This window comes from Portunus trituberculatus, chromosome 15 (genome assembly GCF_017591435.1).
Source record: "Portunus trituberculatus isolate SZX2019 chromosome 15, ASM1759143v1, whole genome shotgun sequence".
Taxonomy (NCBI): domain Eukaryota; kingdom Metazoa; phylum Arthropoda; class Malacostraca; order Decapoda; family Portunidae; genus Portunus; species Portunus trituberculatus.
Window position 1 is genome coordinate 3,756,129 of NC_059269.1, and position 20,091 is coordinate 3,776,219.

The 20,091-nt window shown below is 48.0% G+C and overlaps 1 protein-coding gene across 13 annotated transcripts in view; it reads right to left on the reverse strand.

Moving 5' to 3' along the window:
• The window catches only part of LOC123504023 (paired box protein Pax-5-like), a 169,158-nt gene that overhangs the window by 84,666 nt on the left and 64,401 nt on the right, over positions 1-20,091 (reverse strand). For 8 of the 13 annotated variants that reach the window (XM_045254239.1, XM_045254235.1, XM_045254237.1 and 5 more), the window contains 2 exons: positions 14,551-14,589; positions 12,539-12,544 (listed from right to left, as the gene is read on the reverse strand). The exons of 1 other annotated variant lie outside the window; for it this stretch is intronic. In XM_045254239.1, coding sequence (XP_045110174.1) covers positions 12,539-12,544; positions 14,551-14,589 — 45 coding nt within the window. Of the gene's footprint in view, positions 1-5,192; positions 7,117-12,538; positions 12,545-14,550; positions 14,590-20,091 lie in introns of those variants that run through there. 4 more of the 13 variants (XM_045254240.1, XM_045254238.1, XM_045254241.1 and 1 more) reach the window with 3 other exon arrangements.

Here is a 20,091-nt window from a genome sequence, read left to right on the forward strand (position 1 = left end):
CAGATTATTCCTAGCAAGCGTCGGCTGCTGGTAGTGGTGATGGTAGTGGTAGCAGTGGTGGTGGAGGTGGTGGTGGTAGTGGCGCCTCTAGACTAGTCCGTGGTGTGTTGCTGTGTATCTTTCTGATTAATAGCTGCATAAATGTGTTGTGTACTATATGTAATGTTTATTGGGTATTAATGTGACGCGTGGTGAGTGTAGTGCATAATGAATGAGCGACAGTGATTGGTGGGGATGTGACGTGGCCATCTGTGAATATATCTTCGTGTCTTGTACTATAATGTTTTAAAAGGACGATGGGAACTACAAGGACGTGTTGCTTAATAGATCACTGAGCTGTAGGATGGTTACGTAATGATAGCTAGAGAGAGAGAGAGAGAGAGAGAGAGAGAGAGAGAGAGAGAGAGAGAGAGAGAGAGAGAGAGAGAGAGAGAGAGAGAGAGAGGTAGTGACGGTGAGGCAATTCAACACCTTAACGATAAAACATTAGTATATGTAGTTATGTTTTGCATTTAGTGATGGTGAAATGAGGACACGGGGGACAGGGAGAGGATGTGTGACGGGAGCGGCAGCATCCGATCTAATGTTAAATAAGAGTTCATCGTAAAATTCGCTGCAAGAGAAACAAACTCAATCTCTCGTGAGTTTTAGGATTAGAGGACGAATCTCTCTCTCTCTCTCTCTCTCTCTCTCTCTCTCGTATTCTACCTACCTCTGATCCAAATCCCGAGACACAAGCTTCAGTCGGATCAAAGAGCCTCTAGCGCGCCGACACTGTTTCAGAACCTAAACTCGATCGAACTCAAATAACTTTCCGTCATTTCATTTCCGCTGCTCAGAGTCCATCGTGGCCCAGCGCACACACACACACACACACACACACACACACACACACACACACATGTAGTGCAAACAAACACACACACACACACACACACACACACTTGCACAGCACCGACTGACAAACTAGATAAAGTCAAAACAGAGCCGTGAATCATGTCTCCTCCCCCGTTGACTGCTGCATCTTTAATTTGTTCGTCCATTAGGCGGTTGTTAGAGGGAGTAAGTGTATTACGGCCGGCCCTTTTCAGCTAGCATTATCAACCCTATTTTGACAATAATTGTATCAACTCTGCCCTAACAAGCTAAGTGCTCCACTCCTCTGCTTGTCTCCCTTCCCTCTCCCCGTCCCTGTCCCATCCCTTCGCTCTCTCTCTCTCTCTCTCTCTCTCTCTCTCTCTCTCTCTCTCTCTCTCTCTCTCTAGCTTTCTTCCACACGCGCGAGCAGTAGTAGTCACTTCATTTACGGAAACATTACGCACTCGCAAAAAAGTGCACGCAGTGGTTAAAAATTAAAGGGAAAATATAGGCGAGTGTGTGTGTGTGTGTGTGTGTGTGTGTGTGTGTGTGTGTGTGTGTGTGTGTGTGTGTGTGTCATTAAGTCCCGTGTGAAGTGCCATCCCCTGAAACTCAGCACAGAGAGAGAGAGAGAGAGAGAGAGAGAGAGAGAGAGAGAGAGAGAGAGAGAGAGAGAGAGAGAGAGAGAGAGAGAGAGAGAAGAGGAGCTGGCTGCCGTGGCGCGGGGAGGGACGCGGCTCCGGGAACAAAGACACAACACAAACAACCTTAAAACAACAAAGCAAAAATGTTTCCCCTCGCCCTCGCGGGTGTAAGCAACCCTGCTCGCTGAGTGGCCGGGGGGAGGTCACGTGACCACAACAATATGGCGGATGTGGGGACGAGGGTGCAAACGCCCGCATCAACTTTATCGGAATTGCCAACGCGTGCGACACCTCGGCGTCTTCCAGAGTCACTTTAGAATGTTTCTGAGGCTCTTCTGTGGGTACGCGTGGCCCACGGGATATTGGCCGGGCCACCACATGCCCTCCAATAAGCTTAAAAAAAGGTACACGAAAGTCGGAGGCTGAAGTGACACACAGCTGAGTAAATTGTGCTGGAAATGCACCACTGGTCACCGCGTCGCTCGACCCCGCCTGGCTTGATGGAATCCCAACCCGTGAATGTGGCTTATTTGCGTTTTTCTAATAGGATTTTAGTGAGCCCATGAATTTCTACCCCGTTATTTATTTATTTTTTCTCGTAAGCTGCTGTGATCGCAAGACAACATTGAGTGAGGATTGTCGCGAGAGAGGCCTGGGAATCGCGGGGCAGGGCTGATTGGGGAGGGGCGGCGAGCGATAGGGAGAGTGTTATGACGGGCCTCGATTATGACATAAGTGACAAATTACAGAAGGGGAGCCGCAGGAGACACTGATAATGCATTTGCGGCCATGAAATTAAAGTGCAGCGTCAGTAGGGAGAGAGAGAGAGAGAGAGAGAGAGAGAGATAGTATTCTCTCTCTCTCTCTCTCTCTCTCTCTCTCTCTCTCTCTCTCTCTCTCTCTCTCTCTCTCTCTCTCTCTCTCTCTCTCTCTCTCTCTCTCTCTCTCTCTCTCTCTCTCTCTCTCTCTCTCTCTTCTTTTCTCTTTCGAGGCATTTATTTGGTTTAACAATTTTTCTTGCCCACTTTACCAAACGTTTTCCACTTTACGTATTTTGTTTTATGATTCTTTTTCAAATATTTTCTACTACTGATATACGTCTCTCTCTCTCTCTCTCTCTCTCTCTCTCTCGCTCGCTCGCTCGCTCGCTGTGTGTGTGTGTGTGTGTGTGTGTGTGTGTGTGTGTGTGTGTGTGTGTGATACTAATTTTAAAGTATTTTTTTTTAGTTTCATCTTATTTTGTTCTTTCGTTATTTGTATTAAATATAAGTGTATGAACATGCAATTTTTTCTTCTTTCTCTTTGTTGCTTTTGTTGTTTCTGTTGTTTTCATTACCATCATTATTGTATATAGTATTACTTCTCCTGGCGCTATTAAATAAAGTGGCTCATAAAAAAAGGTATTGATATTATCGTTTTGGGTTGTTGTTGTTATAAAGATGCTGCATAACTAAGAGAGAGAGAGAGAGAGAGAGAGAGAGAGAGAGAGAGAGAGAGAGAGAGAGAGAGAGAGATGACTTGCGATCAGTGAATGAAGCAACAGTCGAATGCACAAGTAGAAAGGAACTGCGTATCAAACCTAAATTGAGACTGGAGGTGCACGAGAGGAAACGAGAATATGAGCACGAGTAACACATATGTGGAAGACAGTGTGAGTGAACAATTGAGACTGAGCGAGTGAGTGAGAGTGACTGAGTGAGTGACAGTGAGCGAGTGGCAATGAAAAGGCACATGGGTGAAATTACTTTTTGCACTGATTGGGGGATAGTGAATGAACGAGGGAGGGAGAGTAGAGAGAGAGAGAGAGAGAGAGAGAGAGAGAGAGAGAGAGAGAGAGAGAGAGAGAGAGGTGTAGGGAGGGCGAGAAGGGTGGCCACGTGTCAGTGATGAACGTCATTGCGAGGCGTGAGAGGAGTTGCGTCGAGCTGTCCCTCACCCTCTTCCTCTCCCAATAAAGAGTTTCCCACTCCTCACTTCGAGAGGTCACTGTGGCACGATGCAGGGGTCACGATAGGAGTGTTCACTTTAAGGGCGAGACGGAATGGATGGGAGGATTCATTTTGAGGGTCATCATGATATTTTAAAGGTTTTGATATAGTTAGGAATTCAAATATATATGAAAACGAGTGAAAAGGAATGTTTGCCGCCTACATTACTGTTACCATTAATACTGCTACTACTATTACTACTACTACCACCACCGCTACTGTTGCCGTTAGGAAGTGAGTGAAATGCCGCCACAAGACACTATACGCCTGTGTTTGGGTCGACGGCGTGTCAAGGGGCGGGGAGGTGCTGGAGGTATTCGGTGACAAGTGACCTGCTGAGAGTCGGCTGAGAAAAAGGAAGAGGAGGACACTGAAAGGTCGTGAATCAAGGGGCACCGATGACCTTTAGGACGCGGCTCCCTAAATCCCAACGTGACCTTTTCCGACGTGTTTTGGCATCCCCGTGAGTGTCGCCGAAGAGTGCCAAGGTGCAAATAGCCGGCCAGAGGAGAGCGCCTGACAGGGAGCTGTTGGAAAGGTTACAACACGTCGCTCGTAACTTCCCCGATCCGATCAGACAGACGCCCAAGTCATGTGGCAAGGCAGGGAGAGAGAGGATGGCGGGCGTGGCGAGGAAGGCAGGAGGCGATGAGGGTTCACCACACCCACATACCCTTCACGCTCTCCCTCATTCCTTTCACGCCTTCCCTCACTTCCTTCACGCCCTCACCTATCTCTTCCTCCCATCACACCCACGATCCCTGCCACGCATTCACTTCTCTCTTCCCACACACACACACACACACACACACACACACACACACACACACACACACACACACACACACACACACACACACACATGAACACCCCACAAGGAGAAGCAGCCGGTGGGAGGGACACGAGGTACCTCATGTCTCAGTCCCTCATCATAACTTATCTCTCTTCACAAGGCTTCTATTCTTCTGCGAGGGGAGAGGGAGGAAGAGAAAAACATGGAGAGAGAGGGAGAAAGGGTGAGCGAGGCAGCGAGAGAGGCGCAACCAGACATCCTGCGCTTGAGATGGTCCTAGAGATACACAATGACTTTGAACTTGGCGTATATTAGTGCAATCTTGATTCGAATCGGGTTTTGCGGAGCATTTCCCTTCACCGTTCGTCATCCCGGAGTCTCCTCATACCTGATCGTTGCAGTTGATTAGGAACACCGGTCCTTAACTCTACTCTTAATGTGTTCGCAGCTTCAGAACTCTACCATCTTGGGATGTCGACCTGCGCGCTCTGAGGAACGGCGGTGATAGCATCTTGCAGGTGGAGAACTCAACCAGCCAGGCTTTACTTTTGATAGTCTAGTAAAGTGTGAGATGTATTGAAATGTCCAAATATCTCTTGAGTTTTACAAATCTATTGCTTGATTACAGTGATAGTGATTCATGTTTGTATAAATATCGGGTTTTCATTTCATCTCTAATCAATATTTAAAAATATTTTTCAATATTTGAAATTGTTGACAAAATGCATGAAATTTAGTGTCAATAAGTAAAAAAAAAAAAAAGTGCAATGGAAGGCGGTTTATAAGGTTAATGAAAATTACAAACTAAGCTTGTGATAATTCACGATATTAGTTGAAGCTGTTCGTTGACATGCGAGCAGGGTTGGAAGAGCAGGTTTGTGAGGCAGTCTAACACACCGTAATGTTTACCTCGTAGACTGAGGGCCTGTCTGCCAAGGAGTGCCGACAGGGAGAAGAGGGGCAGGCCGGGCAACCCAAAGCCTGTGGAGGCGTGGTCCCCGAAGTACACCATCATACTGAGCTGCCTCGTCGCTATCCACAATCTTCCTGGTGCCTGGGCTCCTCGCTGCCTCCCTTGGGCACGCGATGCATCAATAGGAGCTCGAGTTATGCTCACTTACGGCAAGATCCTTCCTGATCTTATTAAGTGTTCACTTTTCCTTCCTAAGTCGATACGATTCAGCGTTTTTCTATTACCGTGTAAGGGAGTGAGAGATGAAGCTGAGGGAGTGGCACTTAACACAGACGCGTTGGGAAGAATTGTTTGGGATCGATGGTCCGTTATTATAGCCTGAAACAAGTCACTGTGAACCCGAGACAGTGCAATGATGGCGTGGCGTGGGGCGGGTGGCGTGCAAGGGTCGTGGTGGGAGGGGAAGCGGAGCAGAGGAGCCATCCATCACCGACCAATTGAAAGAGCGTCACGGTACAGCTCCGGTTCCCGAGTGACCTCAGCTGGCCAGGTCGAGAGAGGCGGCACGTGACCTGCGGCTCCCAATTAGAGTCCGATTATCCCAAACCAGGCGTCTCCCAAACCTTTGTGGGTGCCGGCGAGTGACAAAGGTCCCGACGCGCTGGCCTGTGGGAGGTTAGTAGCCCGACCGGATGAAAACAATGACCTCGATGAAGTCACTGAAAAGGGTGGGAGAGGAGGTACGGGAGGGAAGCCAGGTCACGAGATCTCAATTATGGGTGAAGGGGAGGATAAGGTCACACTGGAGGGAAGGGGAGGGGAAGAGCAGAAGGGAGAAGCAGGTGTGAAGGGCTAATGAGATAAATTAAAGCCCAGGTGCGTAGGGGAAGGTAGCCACCGGAACCTGAGGGTGGGGATGTGGGTCAGTGTGGTAACGTGAGACCTATTTCCGCTTTCTCCTGCCGCAGTGCGAGGGCGAAATGCAAAAAAGCTGCGGCGGAGACACGCAGTGGTTTGTGCGTGTTTTACTGATCCCATAAATGACACTCGGTCCCTGGGGGAATGAGTCCTTCTCGGGACAATGCAGCGGACAGGCAAGGCAGGTGGCTTAGCCGTTTTCTCATTTACTTAATTCTAGAGAGGAACTTGAGGCGAACAGATGATCCGGATGAGCGGTGGTGATGGTGGTCAGCGAGACGACCTTGCCTTGCCCCAGGTCACGATTGTGGGCAAAAGAATTTACTGGGTCGTTTAGATTTATATCTATATTTTCTATTCCTTTTCTCACAGGAGTTTTCTCACGATAAAAGATTATTTTTGTGACATCTCATCTCAGCGAGCAGCCTCTGGGCTCTGTTAGGGCTCAGGACCAGTACCATCACTGCCCCGGGGTTACCTCCAGCCCGTCGTGGGAGGTCGAGCAGGTCGCAGAGGGATGGAACATGTTATTATAGGATCATTTTCAGAAGTTTGACGAAAATGTTTTCTTTTCGTCAGGCCCTGGTGGCGCTGGCCTGGTTGTCGCGCCGAAGTGACGAGCCACGCACGACCGCACAAACCTCTGTCGCACTGCACAGTCACGGGTCAAACACCACGTCAGCCTTCAGGGCGCCGCACACACGGCTGCACTAACTTTGTGTCGGAAATACATAAATAACATTGAATAGTTTCTTATGATACGTTAAGGTGTTCACGTTTGTCCGCGTTTAAAGTTAACTTTTTCAGCTTTACGTTACTAAGGTTTCACTTAATATTCCTCACACAACAAAGAGTTGTCTGTTTCTGAAGGCGAGATGACGAGGTGCTGGTGTCGTAGGTGGAGGGTGAGAGCGTAGTGTGGGAGGCAGGGTACGCTACTACGTGGGAGTGAGACACAGCTCTCGCGTTCTCACCTACCAAACCTGTTGTGTTTCTCAGACCGCTAGCTGTCCACTCCTCCCTCCCCCCTTACGCCTCCTTTTGGCTTGCCAGGGCAGTGCTTGCACACAGGCTGCCCGAGCGCTTTTTAATATCTTTCATCATTGGCCTCTTTAAGAAAACATCATCAAATAATCAGAATAAAGAGATAATACATCACATGTGATATACATTTCTTATTTATTCTTCATTTGTAAATGCATAAAAAACGTCATTGATATCCGTAATCTCTGGTGGGCATTTCCAGACCCCATAATGAGTGGCGGTAGCTAGGTGAGGGGCGCCGCGGATCGGGTTACCTGGTATGGCCAGGTTCGTCGCGGCGTGTCCCAGGTATTCGGGTAACAGCGCATGGGAACGGTGACTTGACCCACCGGAAACTGCGTCTCAGGGCCCACCTCACTTTTGCTCTGGACGTGGCTGGTTTCGGCGTAACTCTCGGGGCGTCTTGTGGCCAGTTTCATTGATCCGTAGCGGTGGGAAGAGAGGAGGCGGCGGCGGCGGCGGCGGTGGTGGTGGTGATGGTGGTGGTGATGATGGTGGTGGCGGCGGCGGCGGTGGCGACGATGGAGGGAGGGGCGTGGGAGAGGCTTCCCACACGCCCCTCGCTTCCCGTCTCAGACACCACAAGTAACTCCTTCGATCTTGACTCCTAATCACATTACTTGGCACACTTCTGGAGGCTCGCCAACACAGCAAGGCAGCAACAAAATCGATTAGTCTATGCTTTTACACGCCACTTTCCCGTCACTCTGCAGGCCTATCCCGAGTGACCGCTCCTCTCATACACCACCTCGCCGCAGTCCCTCAGCAGTCTTGCAAGCTGGTCTGCTTCTCATCCCCGCCTTTAGAACGGTCCCTAGCGGCGGTGTTGTGCACCAGCCAAAGTCCCGAGGCAAACTAGGGGACCAGGACCCGGTTTTAGAGGGTGTGTGGAGCTGTAGTCGAGGAGAGTTTTCATGATATTTTGTGTGTGAGTGTCGCCGAGGGTAGCCAAACGCATGGTCGGCGATCCACAACCTGAGCTGGAGGAGAGGAGAGGGCGAGGGGGCGGCGAGAGGCAGCGAGGGGGCGGCGAGGGAGGGGGAACGTGAGGCGACAGGCACGTACGATCTGGTGAGAGTTGGGGAGGGTAGTAAGAGAGAGAGAGAGAGAGAGAGAGAGAGAGAGAGAGAGAGAGAGAGAGAGAGAGAGAGAGAGAGAGAGAGAGAGACCAAGTGAGGGAAGCGAGGGGAGGCGGACCGAGGTAAAGTGAGGGAGAGGGACAATGAATAAGAATGAGGGGAGCTGTGTGAGGTAGAAGCTCTCGTGGCGTAAGGAAGAAAGTCGCTCACTCTCTCTCACACTCAGACAGCGGCAATAAAATGAAAAAAAAAACAGCTAAGTGCGCTTCCGAGACGATCAGAAAATCAACAAATCCTCTTGAGTAAGTAAATTAAGGTTATTTTCTTTTTTATCTACCACGTGGGGCATAACACACACACACACACACACACACACACACACACACACACACACACACACACACACACACACACACACACACACACACGATCATTTAAGTCACAAGATATTGATCATCTTCACTTTCAAAGACAAACGTTAAATCGTCTCTCTCTCTCTCTCTCTCTCTCTCTCTCTCTCTCTCTCTCTCTCTCTCTCTCTCTCTCTCTCTCTCTCTCTCTCTCTCTCTCTCTCTCTCTCTCTCAAGATAACATAGACGACGAAAAGAGAAAAGAAACGAAAAAAAACACCAGGAAATGTTTCGAAAAATGACGTGACAAAAAGCGCACCTGTCCAAGCACCATTCATTAGTTTTGAGACAGGTGGGAGGGAGGGAGGTGCGCAGGTGAGTCAGTGTTTCGCCTGGGTAAGCGGCACGGCCCCACTCGTATTCGTCTCCTCTGAATGACTCTTACAAATGAGTCGTAACGCTGGGAGGTCCTCATGTGCACAGGCAAGGCGATTAGTCAAAGCAGAATTTAGTGTCAACGCTCGAGGTTCTTTTGATCTCTCTCTCTTACTCGGGTCTGCTTTCTCTTATGTCCTTCTGTCTCTTTTCTTGTTTATCTCCGTATCTCTTAATCTCAAGGTGCTATGTTTCTCTCTCTCTCTCTCTCTCTCTCTCTCTCTCTCTCTCTCTCTCTCTCTTAACGTGTGTGTGTGTGTGTGTGTGTGTGTGTGTGTGTGTGTGTGTGTGTGTGTGTGTGTGTGTGTGTGTGTGTGTGTGTGTGTGTGTGTGAGGGTTTGTTTTTCTGCCGTGGGGAGGTCGAATTGTGGGATAATTAACCCGACTCAGCTCACATTGCAGGAGGAGGAGGAGGAGGAGGAGGAGGAGGGGAGAAGCACAGTGAGGAGGAGGAGGAGGAAATGGATAAGGAGAAGGAAGAGGAAGACATGTCAGTTATTTTTCATCTCAGTCCTAGAAAACCCTTGAGATCCTTGCCTTGCTGTTCGGTTCAAGAAAGAAGTATAACACCTACTACACCCTTACGTCACTCTTGCAAAACTCGGGTAAGGAAAGAGGAAGCATTGCATTTTAAACGTGGATACAATTAAGCTACCATCACTCTATCCTTTCCTGCTTCAGCGTGCTCGAGCTGGGCGGCGTGAGAGTGGAGGCGGCACCATCGTTATCGAGTATGGGTGTGGGTGGTCACGGGCGGATGGGCGGTAGAGGTGCCGACACAGATGCCGCCCGCCGCCTTCGACACGCCCGGGTGAAGAACACGTCGCGGGTCGCTAGCACGCCCAGGGAGGCTCAGTACCGCGAGGATGTGCCACAGATGGGACGGGACGAGGGTAGTCTATCAGCCCGAGGAGGGAAGAGATGGGAGGGAGGGAAGGAGCTGAGGATGATTTTTCCCTGAGGCTCCGCCCGTGAGTATAACCCAGACCTCAGTGTGTGGGCTTCACGGGGCAGGAAGACGCCGCTTACTTATTAGTCCTCGCATAATGAGCTTCTTTACATGCTTGCTTTGTTTCTTCGTCACTCACAGCAATCATTCGGAAATTATCTTGCTTCACCCTCTCTGTATCTATTTTCCCTTTCCTCCCCTGTTTTCTCCCCTGCCTCCTCCCTTACCCTTTTCCGGCACCTTGGCACTTCTATTACCGCCCGCCCAGTAATCAGCGGTGAGAGGTGCCGCGCCTGAGTGCCCGCCATGTGCTGCTCACATGTGCCGTTTAGTGCCTCGCAGGGTGGCGCCGGTCCATTCATTATCCCGCCAGTCAACGCGAGGCGCCCACTGAGCCTCAGCTTTGGACTCACGGCAATAACTTCTCCGCGACGCCTCTGACTTAAATGTTTGTTTCGTGGGTGTGTAGGGCGACGCCATAACTCGACTCTTTTTACATTCGCGTTGCGGAGGACAGGAAGAGCATTTATCGCATTATTTACTGATGTTTAGCTCACTTGGCGGCTTTGAGGAGGCGCTAGTCGCTAACCTTGTTGATATTTTTGTTGCTTACTGTTAGTTACGTTAAGATAATGAAAAGCTTGATTAATAGTGTGTGTTTATTTGATTGAACTCTTTTAGTCTTTCCATGGAAGTGTTTGAGGTTGTGGTATCTGACACAGGGAATCTAATTACAATGAAGTCGAGCTCTTCGCGGGTAAAGTTGAACGGCGATCGAGTAGCTGCAGGTTGCGGAGTGTGAGGCGCCATGATTGACTTTAATCTTAACGCTCCGCCTCCCACACCTGCCAGACAGCTCAGGCAGAGCGGCGGAGGTTCAGCCGCTCACTCACTCACCTTCGAGGCTGTGACGTCACCTCCTTGTTATGAGAAGGTGGCAAAAAGTTCTCATTACTTGGTGACTAAGACAGCGCGGGGCCCACCACCCCTGCACGTCCCTGCTCACACACCCCTGCACATCTTTGCCTCCCTCCAGTGAGTGTCGTGATGAGGTGCATTGACTACCCCTATGAGTAACTCGCGGGGAACACTCGTCAATGCAGTGAACTCATCGTGTATTCAGGGACTCCGACGCTACAGGTTGACGTTCTCCCTGTCATAACGATAAAAAATGGAAGAAAAAATCGGGTATTGAGTTTCCTATTGCGACGCAGCTGAGGTCCTCCAGACAAAGGAACTCTCGGCTGACTTATTGCCGCATTGGCCCAATAAAATGGAGGTCGCCTCAGCCATTAAAACAGTGGGTCTTGACGGGCTACATGAAGGCTTCGGCGGTGTCGTGGGGCGGCCGCTTGCCTCCACAATATCTTACTGACGCACGCATACACACTCCTCCTATCGGCTCCGTCCGTCGTTCGGGTCCGGGTGGGGAGAGAGAGAGGGAGAGAGCTGCAAAGAGACGCCTGAGAGTGTTGCAAGCGTCGAGCGGAGTGAGAGGGAATGAAGCTGCCTTTGACAGAACGGCACATAGGCAGAGGAAAGAATTTGGAAAAATATCAAAGAAAATGACTATTGAGGAAATGATACGCGAAAAAGAAGGAATAAGAAAAAAAAAATCGATGAGATAAATTATGCTGAAAAGTTTGCGGAAGAAAAAGAGAGAGAGAGAGAGAGAGAGAGAGAGAGAGAGAGAGAGAGAGAGAGAGAGAGAGAGAGAGAGAGAGAGAGAGAGAGAGAGAGAGAGAGAATGAGTGAATTTTCCAGCGAGAGAAGTTAAAGTGAGAAGAAAAGAGAAACAGGTTTTCCACATATACATTAATGACGTTAATTGCCTCAAAAGCAGCGGAGCCTCACTCCCGGCGCGGCCAAAGAAACTGGGCAGCGTCACGGGTAGTTTGGCCGTTAGCAGTAATTGTCCATCAAAGGGAAAGAGCTCTCGCGTGAATCACCTTGTTACTTATTTGTCATGACCACTTAAAGATGAAGCGTTATGTATTTTTCTTTACTGGGCCTGTATGTGTGTGTGTGTGTGTGTGTGTGTGTGTTTCCAGTTTGCTATATTTTCTTAATTGTATGTAGCATGCTAGTTCAATATTACAAAACGTATATTTCCTGTTCCATGTTTTATGTATGCTCGTATTTAGTCTTTCTTCTTGTGTGTGTGTGTGTGTGTGTGTGTGTGTGTGTGTGTGTGTGTGTGTGTGTGTGTGTGTGTGTGTGTGTGTGTGTGTTCATAGTTGATATATGGATTCAAATAATGATGAAATACGCTTTTCATTATCTACTACCGCCCTTTTCTATTGTGATGCACAGCCCAATCTCTTGTAATGAGTGTTAATGTATGTTTGTATGGACACTTCCCTTCCTTTACTTCCACAACACTTACCTTTCACTCTTTAACGCCAAATAACAAAACATGAAAGAAACTTACAGCTACCTTCAAACAGATAAAAAGGTAAAGTTGATTACTGTAGAATGTTAATGAGTAGGAATCAAAGAGAAAAGAAAACAAATTTACAGACACTACCTTATGTCGAGAAGATGAACAATAAGCCGGGGATACTAACACTCACCTGGAAAGAGAAATAAAATTGGTTAGAAATGCGTAATGAGAGGCAGTGATTATTGTTCCTCTGAGCCTTTCTTGTCCATGTGACCCTCCGCTTAGTGAGGGGCGGGACTCGCACCTCTCAAGGTGAACAGCTCACAATATTGTTTTGATCTTAACATCTCTACAGAGTACTCAACAATGTTTAGCTTTCAATTAGTACAAATTGATTCTTGTTTCTTAATGTCATTTTTACAGTTTTTACTACAGGTGTCATGCCAAGCCAATCTATGCAGTCACAGAAGAGTCGCTTATTCCACTACCATGCCAAAGGAGAAAGAGACAATCTAACACTTAATGTTCTCCAGTAAGATCAAGCTGTTATATTGCATGAGACACGCTTCAAGGGTTTTCTCAAGATATCAATTTAAAACAATTACGTCAAGGAGCGTGTCACTGGATCACCCATTACTTTGATATGCTTAGTTGTGTCACGTTGAGGTGAGAAGGAGGGAGGGAGGGAGGGAGGGAGAGATTGTGGGAACTGAAGCCCAGCGGAGGGTGGCGCAGCCCTGTGCTGTTGTTACTACATCATGATTTGTATATCACAAACTAACTGCGTACTATATTTTGGGGAATATATTTAGAATAATCCAGTGGATTTCTAATAAACTTCTAAGTCAATAAGATGCACGTAATTTCTCACCATGGAATCAATAAACCATGTGCAGCATCTTAATATCAACAAAAAGAATCAACAAAGAAGCTATACTACTCCAGCCAGTGACTTAGATAAAATATGACGCATTCTGTAGAAACGTGAGACGGGATAGTAGTGCCTGGTGGCGAGGCTTCCTTGAAGGCAACCAAGAGGCGTCATGTCACGGCACCTCCGAGGGGTCAGCGTCCTCCGTGACACAAAACAACTAAGTCTCCTCTGAGCGGACCTTTCCCGGTGCTGAAGAACTAGACCAGAAAATTGCCATGGAATAAAACTGAGGCTTCCGGGGCGAAGTGGGTGGCGGAGGCAGGGGTGGAGGCGGCGAAGATGGTGATGGTGGTGGAGGCGGTGGTAGAGGATTGCCACACCGTGCAATTTGGTGTCTTTGCTGCTAATGCCTCAGTGAGAAGCTGAGAAGCGGTGAGGGCCTTGGTGACATCGAGCCAAGAGAGATGAAGGAGCAAGAGGTGGTGTGAGTTTGCCATAGTTGTGTTGTTTCAAGTGTGGTAGGGATGCTTGATATGTATGTGTGTGTGTGTTTGTGTGTGTAATTCACCTCGGTCGTCTGCTGGTCACCCAGCCAGTTTTACCCATTACGGAGCGAGCTCAGAGCTCATAGACCGATCATCGGGTAGGACTGAGACCACAACACACTCCACACACCGAGAAAGCAAGGTCACAACCCCTCGAGTTACATCCCGTACCTATTTACTGCTAGGTGAACACACATTAAGAGGCTTGCCCATTTGCCTCGCCGCCTCCGGGATTCGAACCCGGACCCTCTCGAGTGTGAGTCGAGCGTGCTAACCACTACATTACGTGGTGTGTGTGTGTGTGTGTGTGTGTGTGTGTGTGTGTGTGTGTGTGTGTGTGTGTGTGTGTGTGTGTGTGTGTTAAAATGACAAAGGAAGGATGCAGGAGGCTGTGCTAGTGCTGAAAGCTGGTGTATAATTTCCGCAGAGATTTTCGAGCACTACCAGATACACACACACACACACACACACACACACACACACACACACACACACACACACACACACACACACAACCAATGCACACACGAGAGACAAAACATAGCAAACAACCTAAACTATACAAACGACACTACAGTACAACAGTCGCGTGAAGAAAAAAACAACAACGAAGAATGAAGATGATAAGAAAATGAAGGAAGATGGTGATGAGTAAGAAAAGGAGGAGGAAGAGGTGGAGGAGGAGAAAGAGGAGAAGGAGGAGGGGGAGGAGAAAGAGGAGGAGGAGGAGCTGAAGCAGACAGACACACACGAACGAAATTCTCTCTCTGTATTTACCTTTAGTAGAATTCTCGCCAAAAAGATAGGAACCGGACACTGAAAATCAAGACAACAGAGTTACACAGCGCGTCAAAAACACCCATTGCATGTTGCTCTAGTATTATTACTGCTCTCAGCATAGATTGGCTACGACACAACACAGCCAGGAGGAGATGTTTGTTACCCTTCTGTCTCTTTTTTAGTACAATCAAGAGGAATTAGTAGGAGGATTAGTAGTATGAAGATAATCACACACATATTCAGAATCCTGAGTTCTGTACACACAAACATACATATTGGACAATAATAAAGAAAACTATATAATATACGTATGGATAGTAAATGTTACAAAGATAATGCTAGTGAAAAGAAAGAATGGAGCTGTAGAAAAGGCTGCAGAGAGAGAGAGAGAGAGAGAGAGAGAGAGAGAGAGAGAGAGAGAGAGAGAGAGAGAGAGAGAGAGAGAGAGAGAGAGAGAGAGAGAGAGAGAGAGAGAGAGAGCGGTTAGGGGGGTGTGGTAGTTTCACAGCTCATGAATCATGCGTTTTTAGCTCTTATTCATCAGTTGTGTGTGTGTGTGTGTGTGTGTGTGTGTGTGTGTGTGTGTGTGTGTGTGTGTGTGTGTGTGTGTTCAATGCATACTACACAAGTATTCTCTTTCGCGAAACAGTAGTTATGTAATCCATCAACAACCTACTCAGACCTTGACCAGAGAGAGAGAGAGAGAGAGAGAGAGAGAGAGAGAGAGAGAGAGAGAGAGAGACACTTTTAATAGTATAGTCTGCCTTACAATTCAAGACAAGGGAGGGTAGAGAGCCGGGGCAAGCTGGGGGATGGATGGGAGGACGGGAAGCCATTTTCTCCTGGCGGCACTAGATGGCAGCTGCTACCACCTCGCGAGGCCACACACTTCACCCTGCCTCCATCTGTTGGCCCGAGTCATAATTTGCCTCACCTCTCGCGCGTGTATCTGAATTAATACCTGTCATCTCGGAAACGTATCTCAGACTCCGCGTCACACTCACTGGCATGAATATGTGACGTGATAAATGGATTCTCGTATGTGATCATGAACATTACGTCAAAGTTTATTTCAATTAATGAGGATCATAAGGTTTCGGGTTTGTCGTTCACTGCTCAGCTGCATCTCCACGTTCAGGGCCATAAACATTCCGCCGTGTGGGACAGCCTGTCGCATGCGTCAGAATATTCATTACTGCGATAGAAAGGAACAATAATGATTACAGTAATGATAATGATCGTGTGCATGATGACGGGTGTTTCTTCGGCCCTAATCTTGAGCACACAGTGGAGGCCGCCGCCCGTGACTGCCTCACGGACCTCCGGGAAGGCAGCACCACTCCACATCTCTGAGGGGTAGTGAGGCGAAGCGAGGCCGCAGACCCCACACACGTAACTCCCAAAGGAGTGGAAGCCGGGAACAGACAATACAGTGAGGCAGATTATGCTTTTCGACTCTCCTACTCTCCCCAAATCTGCCTTTGCAACGGCCAGCCTGCGTGACAAAGAATAACTCTATAGAGAAAGAGACGAAATAGGAAGTTTCTTCTCGCACAAAACACCGGATGCTGCCTGCTGTCACCTGTCCGGACCCGCCCACGCCGCCCTCACTCACACCCGCCACTAATGCTCACAACCCACACCCTTCTCACAACCGTCTCCTTAGTGCCTGCCTGCTCGTCATCTCACCTCTGACACACCTCGCGGCCCGACACTCTCCCCTGGGACCTGTACATTCGTTACCGGCACGTCGTGAATCACCGAGAGTTTCCACAGAATCGGAAGCGGCCGTGAAGCGATGCGTGGGAAGTCGTCGAGTCACGGTGGTGGTGGCTGCGTCTCTCCTTGTGCACTCTACGGGATACGCTCACCATCTAACGCCACCGCCACCACCACCACCACCACCACCACTACCACCGCCTAGTTCTCCCGCTCTCTTAAAGTCTATGGGAAATACACTCCACTTTAAATCGCACTCTCCGCTACTATTGTTCTGCTTTCTTTTTTTTGTTGTCAATTATGCATTCTTGGTGAAAGTAGCGTTTCTATTTCATCGGCATGAAACTTCTGCAACTAGCAATCATGAGAGAGAGAGAGAGAGAGAGAGAGAGAGAGAGAGAGAGAGAGAGAGAGAGAGAGAGAGAGAGAGAGAGAGAGAGAGAGAGAGAGAGAGATTATCTAGATTAGCTTCTTGTATTGGTGAAAACTCAATTTTACATTCGAATCAGTCAATTTTTTTTACTACATACAGAATTTTGTAAAACTACCAAACACGGTGAACTGTTCTGAGGTGCGCTAAAGCAATTCGGCGGACTAAGTTACCTGTCTGTTACCTACCGTTAGCTGTTGTGAGTTACTAAAGCTACACATGTGTCAATCTGATATTATAAATCTTTAACTTTTGCGATCGATAAACCTTTCAGGCAGAATGAAAATGTTGAAAGAATAAGAAAGGTAACAGTAGAAGTGAGACAGGTGAGGTAGCAAGTAGGAAAGAGAGATGCGGTGAAGCGAAGGGAGGGAAGGATGACAGGATGGAGCGGAAGGGAAGGAGTGGGTGGAGGCATCCAGAGAGAGAGAGAGAGAGAGAGAGAGAGAGAGAGAGAGAGAGAGAGAGAGAGAGAGAGAGAGAATCAGTACCTTCTGTGATGGAAGGAAAAAAAAAACATTATTGTAATGTTCCGGAGTGTAACAGTTTTTTCTCTCTCTCTCTCTCTCTCTCTCTCTCTCTCTCTCTCGCTCTCGCTCGCTCTCTCTCAGAAATGGTGTATTTTAAAAATGCATGATTTACGCAAGCTTATTGGAAAAATACAAAATGTTCAAACTTTTATATGAATGTGAAAGAAAAGGAAAGTTAAAGAGAGAAAGAGAGAGAGAGAGAGAGAGAGAGAGAGAGAGAGAGAGAGAGAGAGAGAGAGAGAGAGAGAGAGAGACGCATCATCTCCAACTCTCTAAATCTTCAACCCCCAATTTTCCTCGCACCACGGCAGACGCTCCGTGCACTCTGCCATGTCTCGGGGCTGCCTGATCAACGCTTCATTAATCCTAGAAATAGCCATTCATCTGCTCAAGGGACGTGGTTCGTGCGTTTGTAAAGCCATGGTGTAATGAGGAGGTACGAAGTCACCTGCAAACGTAACCACGGAGATATTTGTAAACGATACTGGCATAATGAATTCTCTGCGGCCATACATTGATTGGAAATTATAGTGATGAGGCGATAGCAAGTCCTCGGGTTGGGATGTATAGCTTTTCTATGTTATGCTTCCCGGTGATGTATGATGCTGGCGGCGATAGGTGTGCCTGAACATAATTATTGGTGTAATGTACGTTGGCTGCAGCCTGTCATCTTGCAGGTGTTGATATCGTTTGCATGCGTGCCTGAGACAGTCGTCCCTCATAATGATGTCGTAAAGTCTTATTGGCGGCGCACTCGTGGCCTCGCCCTGCAGGGAGGCCGGAGTCCGCTAATCTCCGCGTCAAGTGAAAGTCCCGTTAGAACAAGACCCTCGTTAGTACTTTTTTATGCGGACGATTTCTCGTCTTTATTCACGTATCTGACGGTGGGATCTGAGGGATTTCCTCCATCAAGGGTACGTGTGGTGTGTCTCGCGGGCTCCAGCCAAGCTAGTCTGTTGTCTGTTTGCTTTAACTTCCCTTTCGTGTACCAAAGGAAAATTGATGTCACTTTCATGAGAATTTACTACTTAATATGGCAAAGATGATGCTTGATGTCACCGACGATGACTCATTTACTGATTACTCGGAGGATGGGAGAGAAAAAAGTTGTCTTCATGCAAGGCAACACAATTGGGAACATCGTGACGTCAGAGAGGTCACTTGCTGGCGTCCAAGTCCAGTCGGAGGCCATCATGAGGTAGCCAACAATTATAAACCAGCAAGTAGTGATACCATCTGCCGCTCACTCACTTGAGAAGCCTGACTCTCACAGGCGAGCAATATTTCAGGATTACATCGCTTGCTGTGTCTGAGGGTTGATCTATAATTAGCTGGTTGTTATATCTACGTTGATAAGGTTAAGTAGGCAAGTGGTATTCAAATTAGAATTTTTGATGAGCAAAGAGATTGTGAGTAAAAACACTGCTCTCTACAGTGTTTGATTACTGCTGGGAAGAGGGAGAGAGAGATTCTTCGGGCGAGTGGTTCCCTTGGTAGCTTAGATGCAACCGTGTAGCTCGTGATGGACGGCGACAGGGAAGCGCGGGCTAAAGAAGGTCCCGCTCCGGCCGCTGAGGAAGCTGAAACCGGACACAATTTATAATCATAATGAACACACACGGACTCGTAGAGGCCAGTAAATATTCTTCTTGTCTGCTGAGAGGTCGGTTATTAAATATAAGCGCGTGGTGCAAGCGTCAATAAAAAACATAAATTAAGCGAAGGAATTCAGCAACATTCAAGAAGAACATCAATCAAATAAAAGAAGGACGCCACTTGTGCTGTAGGTCATGAAGCGCAATTTTCCATCCGCGTCGAGATGAAAATATGGATCTCGACGGCACATTTTCTTTCTCTGTGCTCCTCTCTTCACTTCTTGATACTGCGCGCCAGTCTTGCAAGTCAGTCCCCAGTTATGTGATCGTCCTGATAATAGTGACAAGCCACTGGTTCCTTAAAGCATAATTACCATCGCCTACCTCGGAGTATTGGACTGCACTAGGGACGTTGCTGAACCGTGCCAAGCCGTCCGCATTCCTGTCACAATGGCTGCTGCACTGCGTTGAATGAGACTCCAACCCTTTTCTCACGTTTGTATTGTCGCAGTATGAAGACATCACTACATAACACCTCCACTGTCATCCCCGCCACCAGAATTGGCAATGCGCTGTTGGGTGCGGGAGAAAAAAACTGAAGGACCGGACACTTGTAGGTGGAAAGAGAGAGGGAGGGAGGGAGAAAGAGAGAGAGGAGAAAGCCATTGCCAGTTACTGCATGACACTCAGGTTCGTGTGAATCCAGTTATCTCTAGCGACCCCATCAGTTAACCCGCTAAGCTGACGGTCTGGTCGTAATTGTCTACTATTTGACCTCGTGTGGAAGAAGTGGCTTTTTTTCTGCCACCGACTGACTTCAGGCGAAAAATATTATTGGTCTCAATGGGATGAAATTTGTGAATGAAAGTTAATGATAATCTGCGGGGAGGTGATCATGATAATCAACAATCAGGAGAGAAAAGTAGGAGGACTGCAAGGCACAAGATTACAACTCACCCTCTTTCCTTCTCTCTCTTCCTATCTCTCCGCCTTCTCTTTCTCTCCCTTTTCTTCTCTTACCCACCTCTTTCCTTTCCCGCTTGGCCTGCGACAAAGACCAATGCTGAGGGACTTCTTTATGTAATGTCTGTGTGTGTGTGTGTGTGTGTGTGTGTGTGTGTGTGTGTGTGTGTGTGTGTGTGTGTGTGTGTGTGTTAGTTTCACCGTGAACTATACGCACGGAAGTTTATGTAATTCAGTGCATCAAGGCTCTTTTTTTCTCTCATGTTTTGCTTTATTTGACCTTTTTAACTGCTTCTTTCTT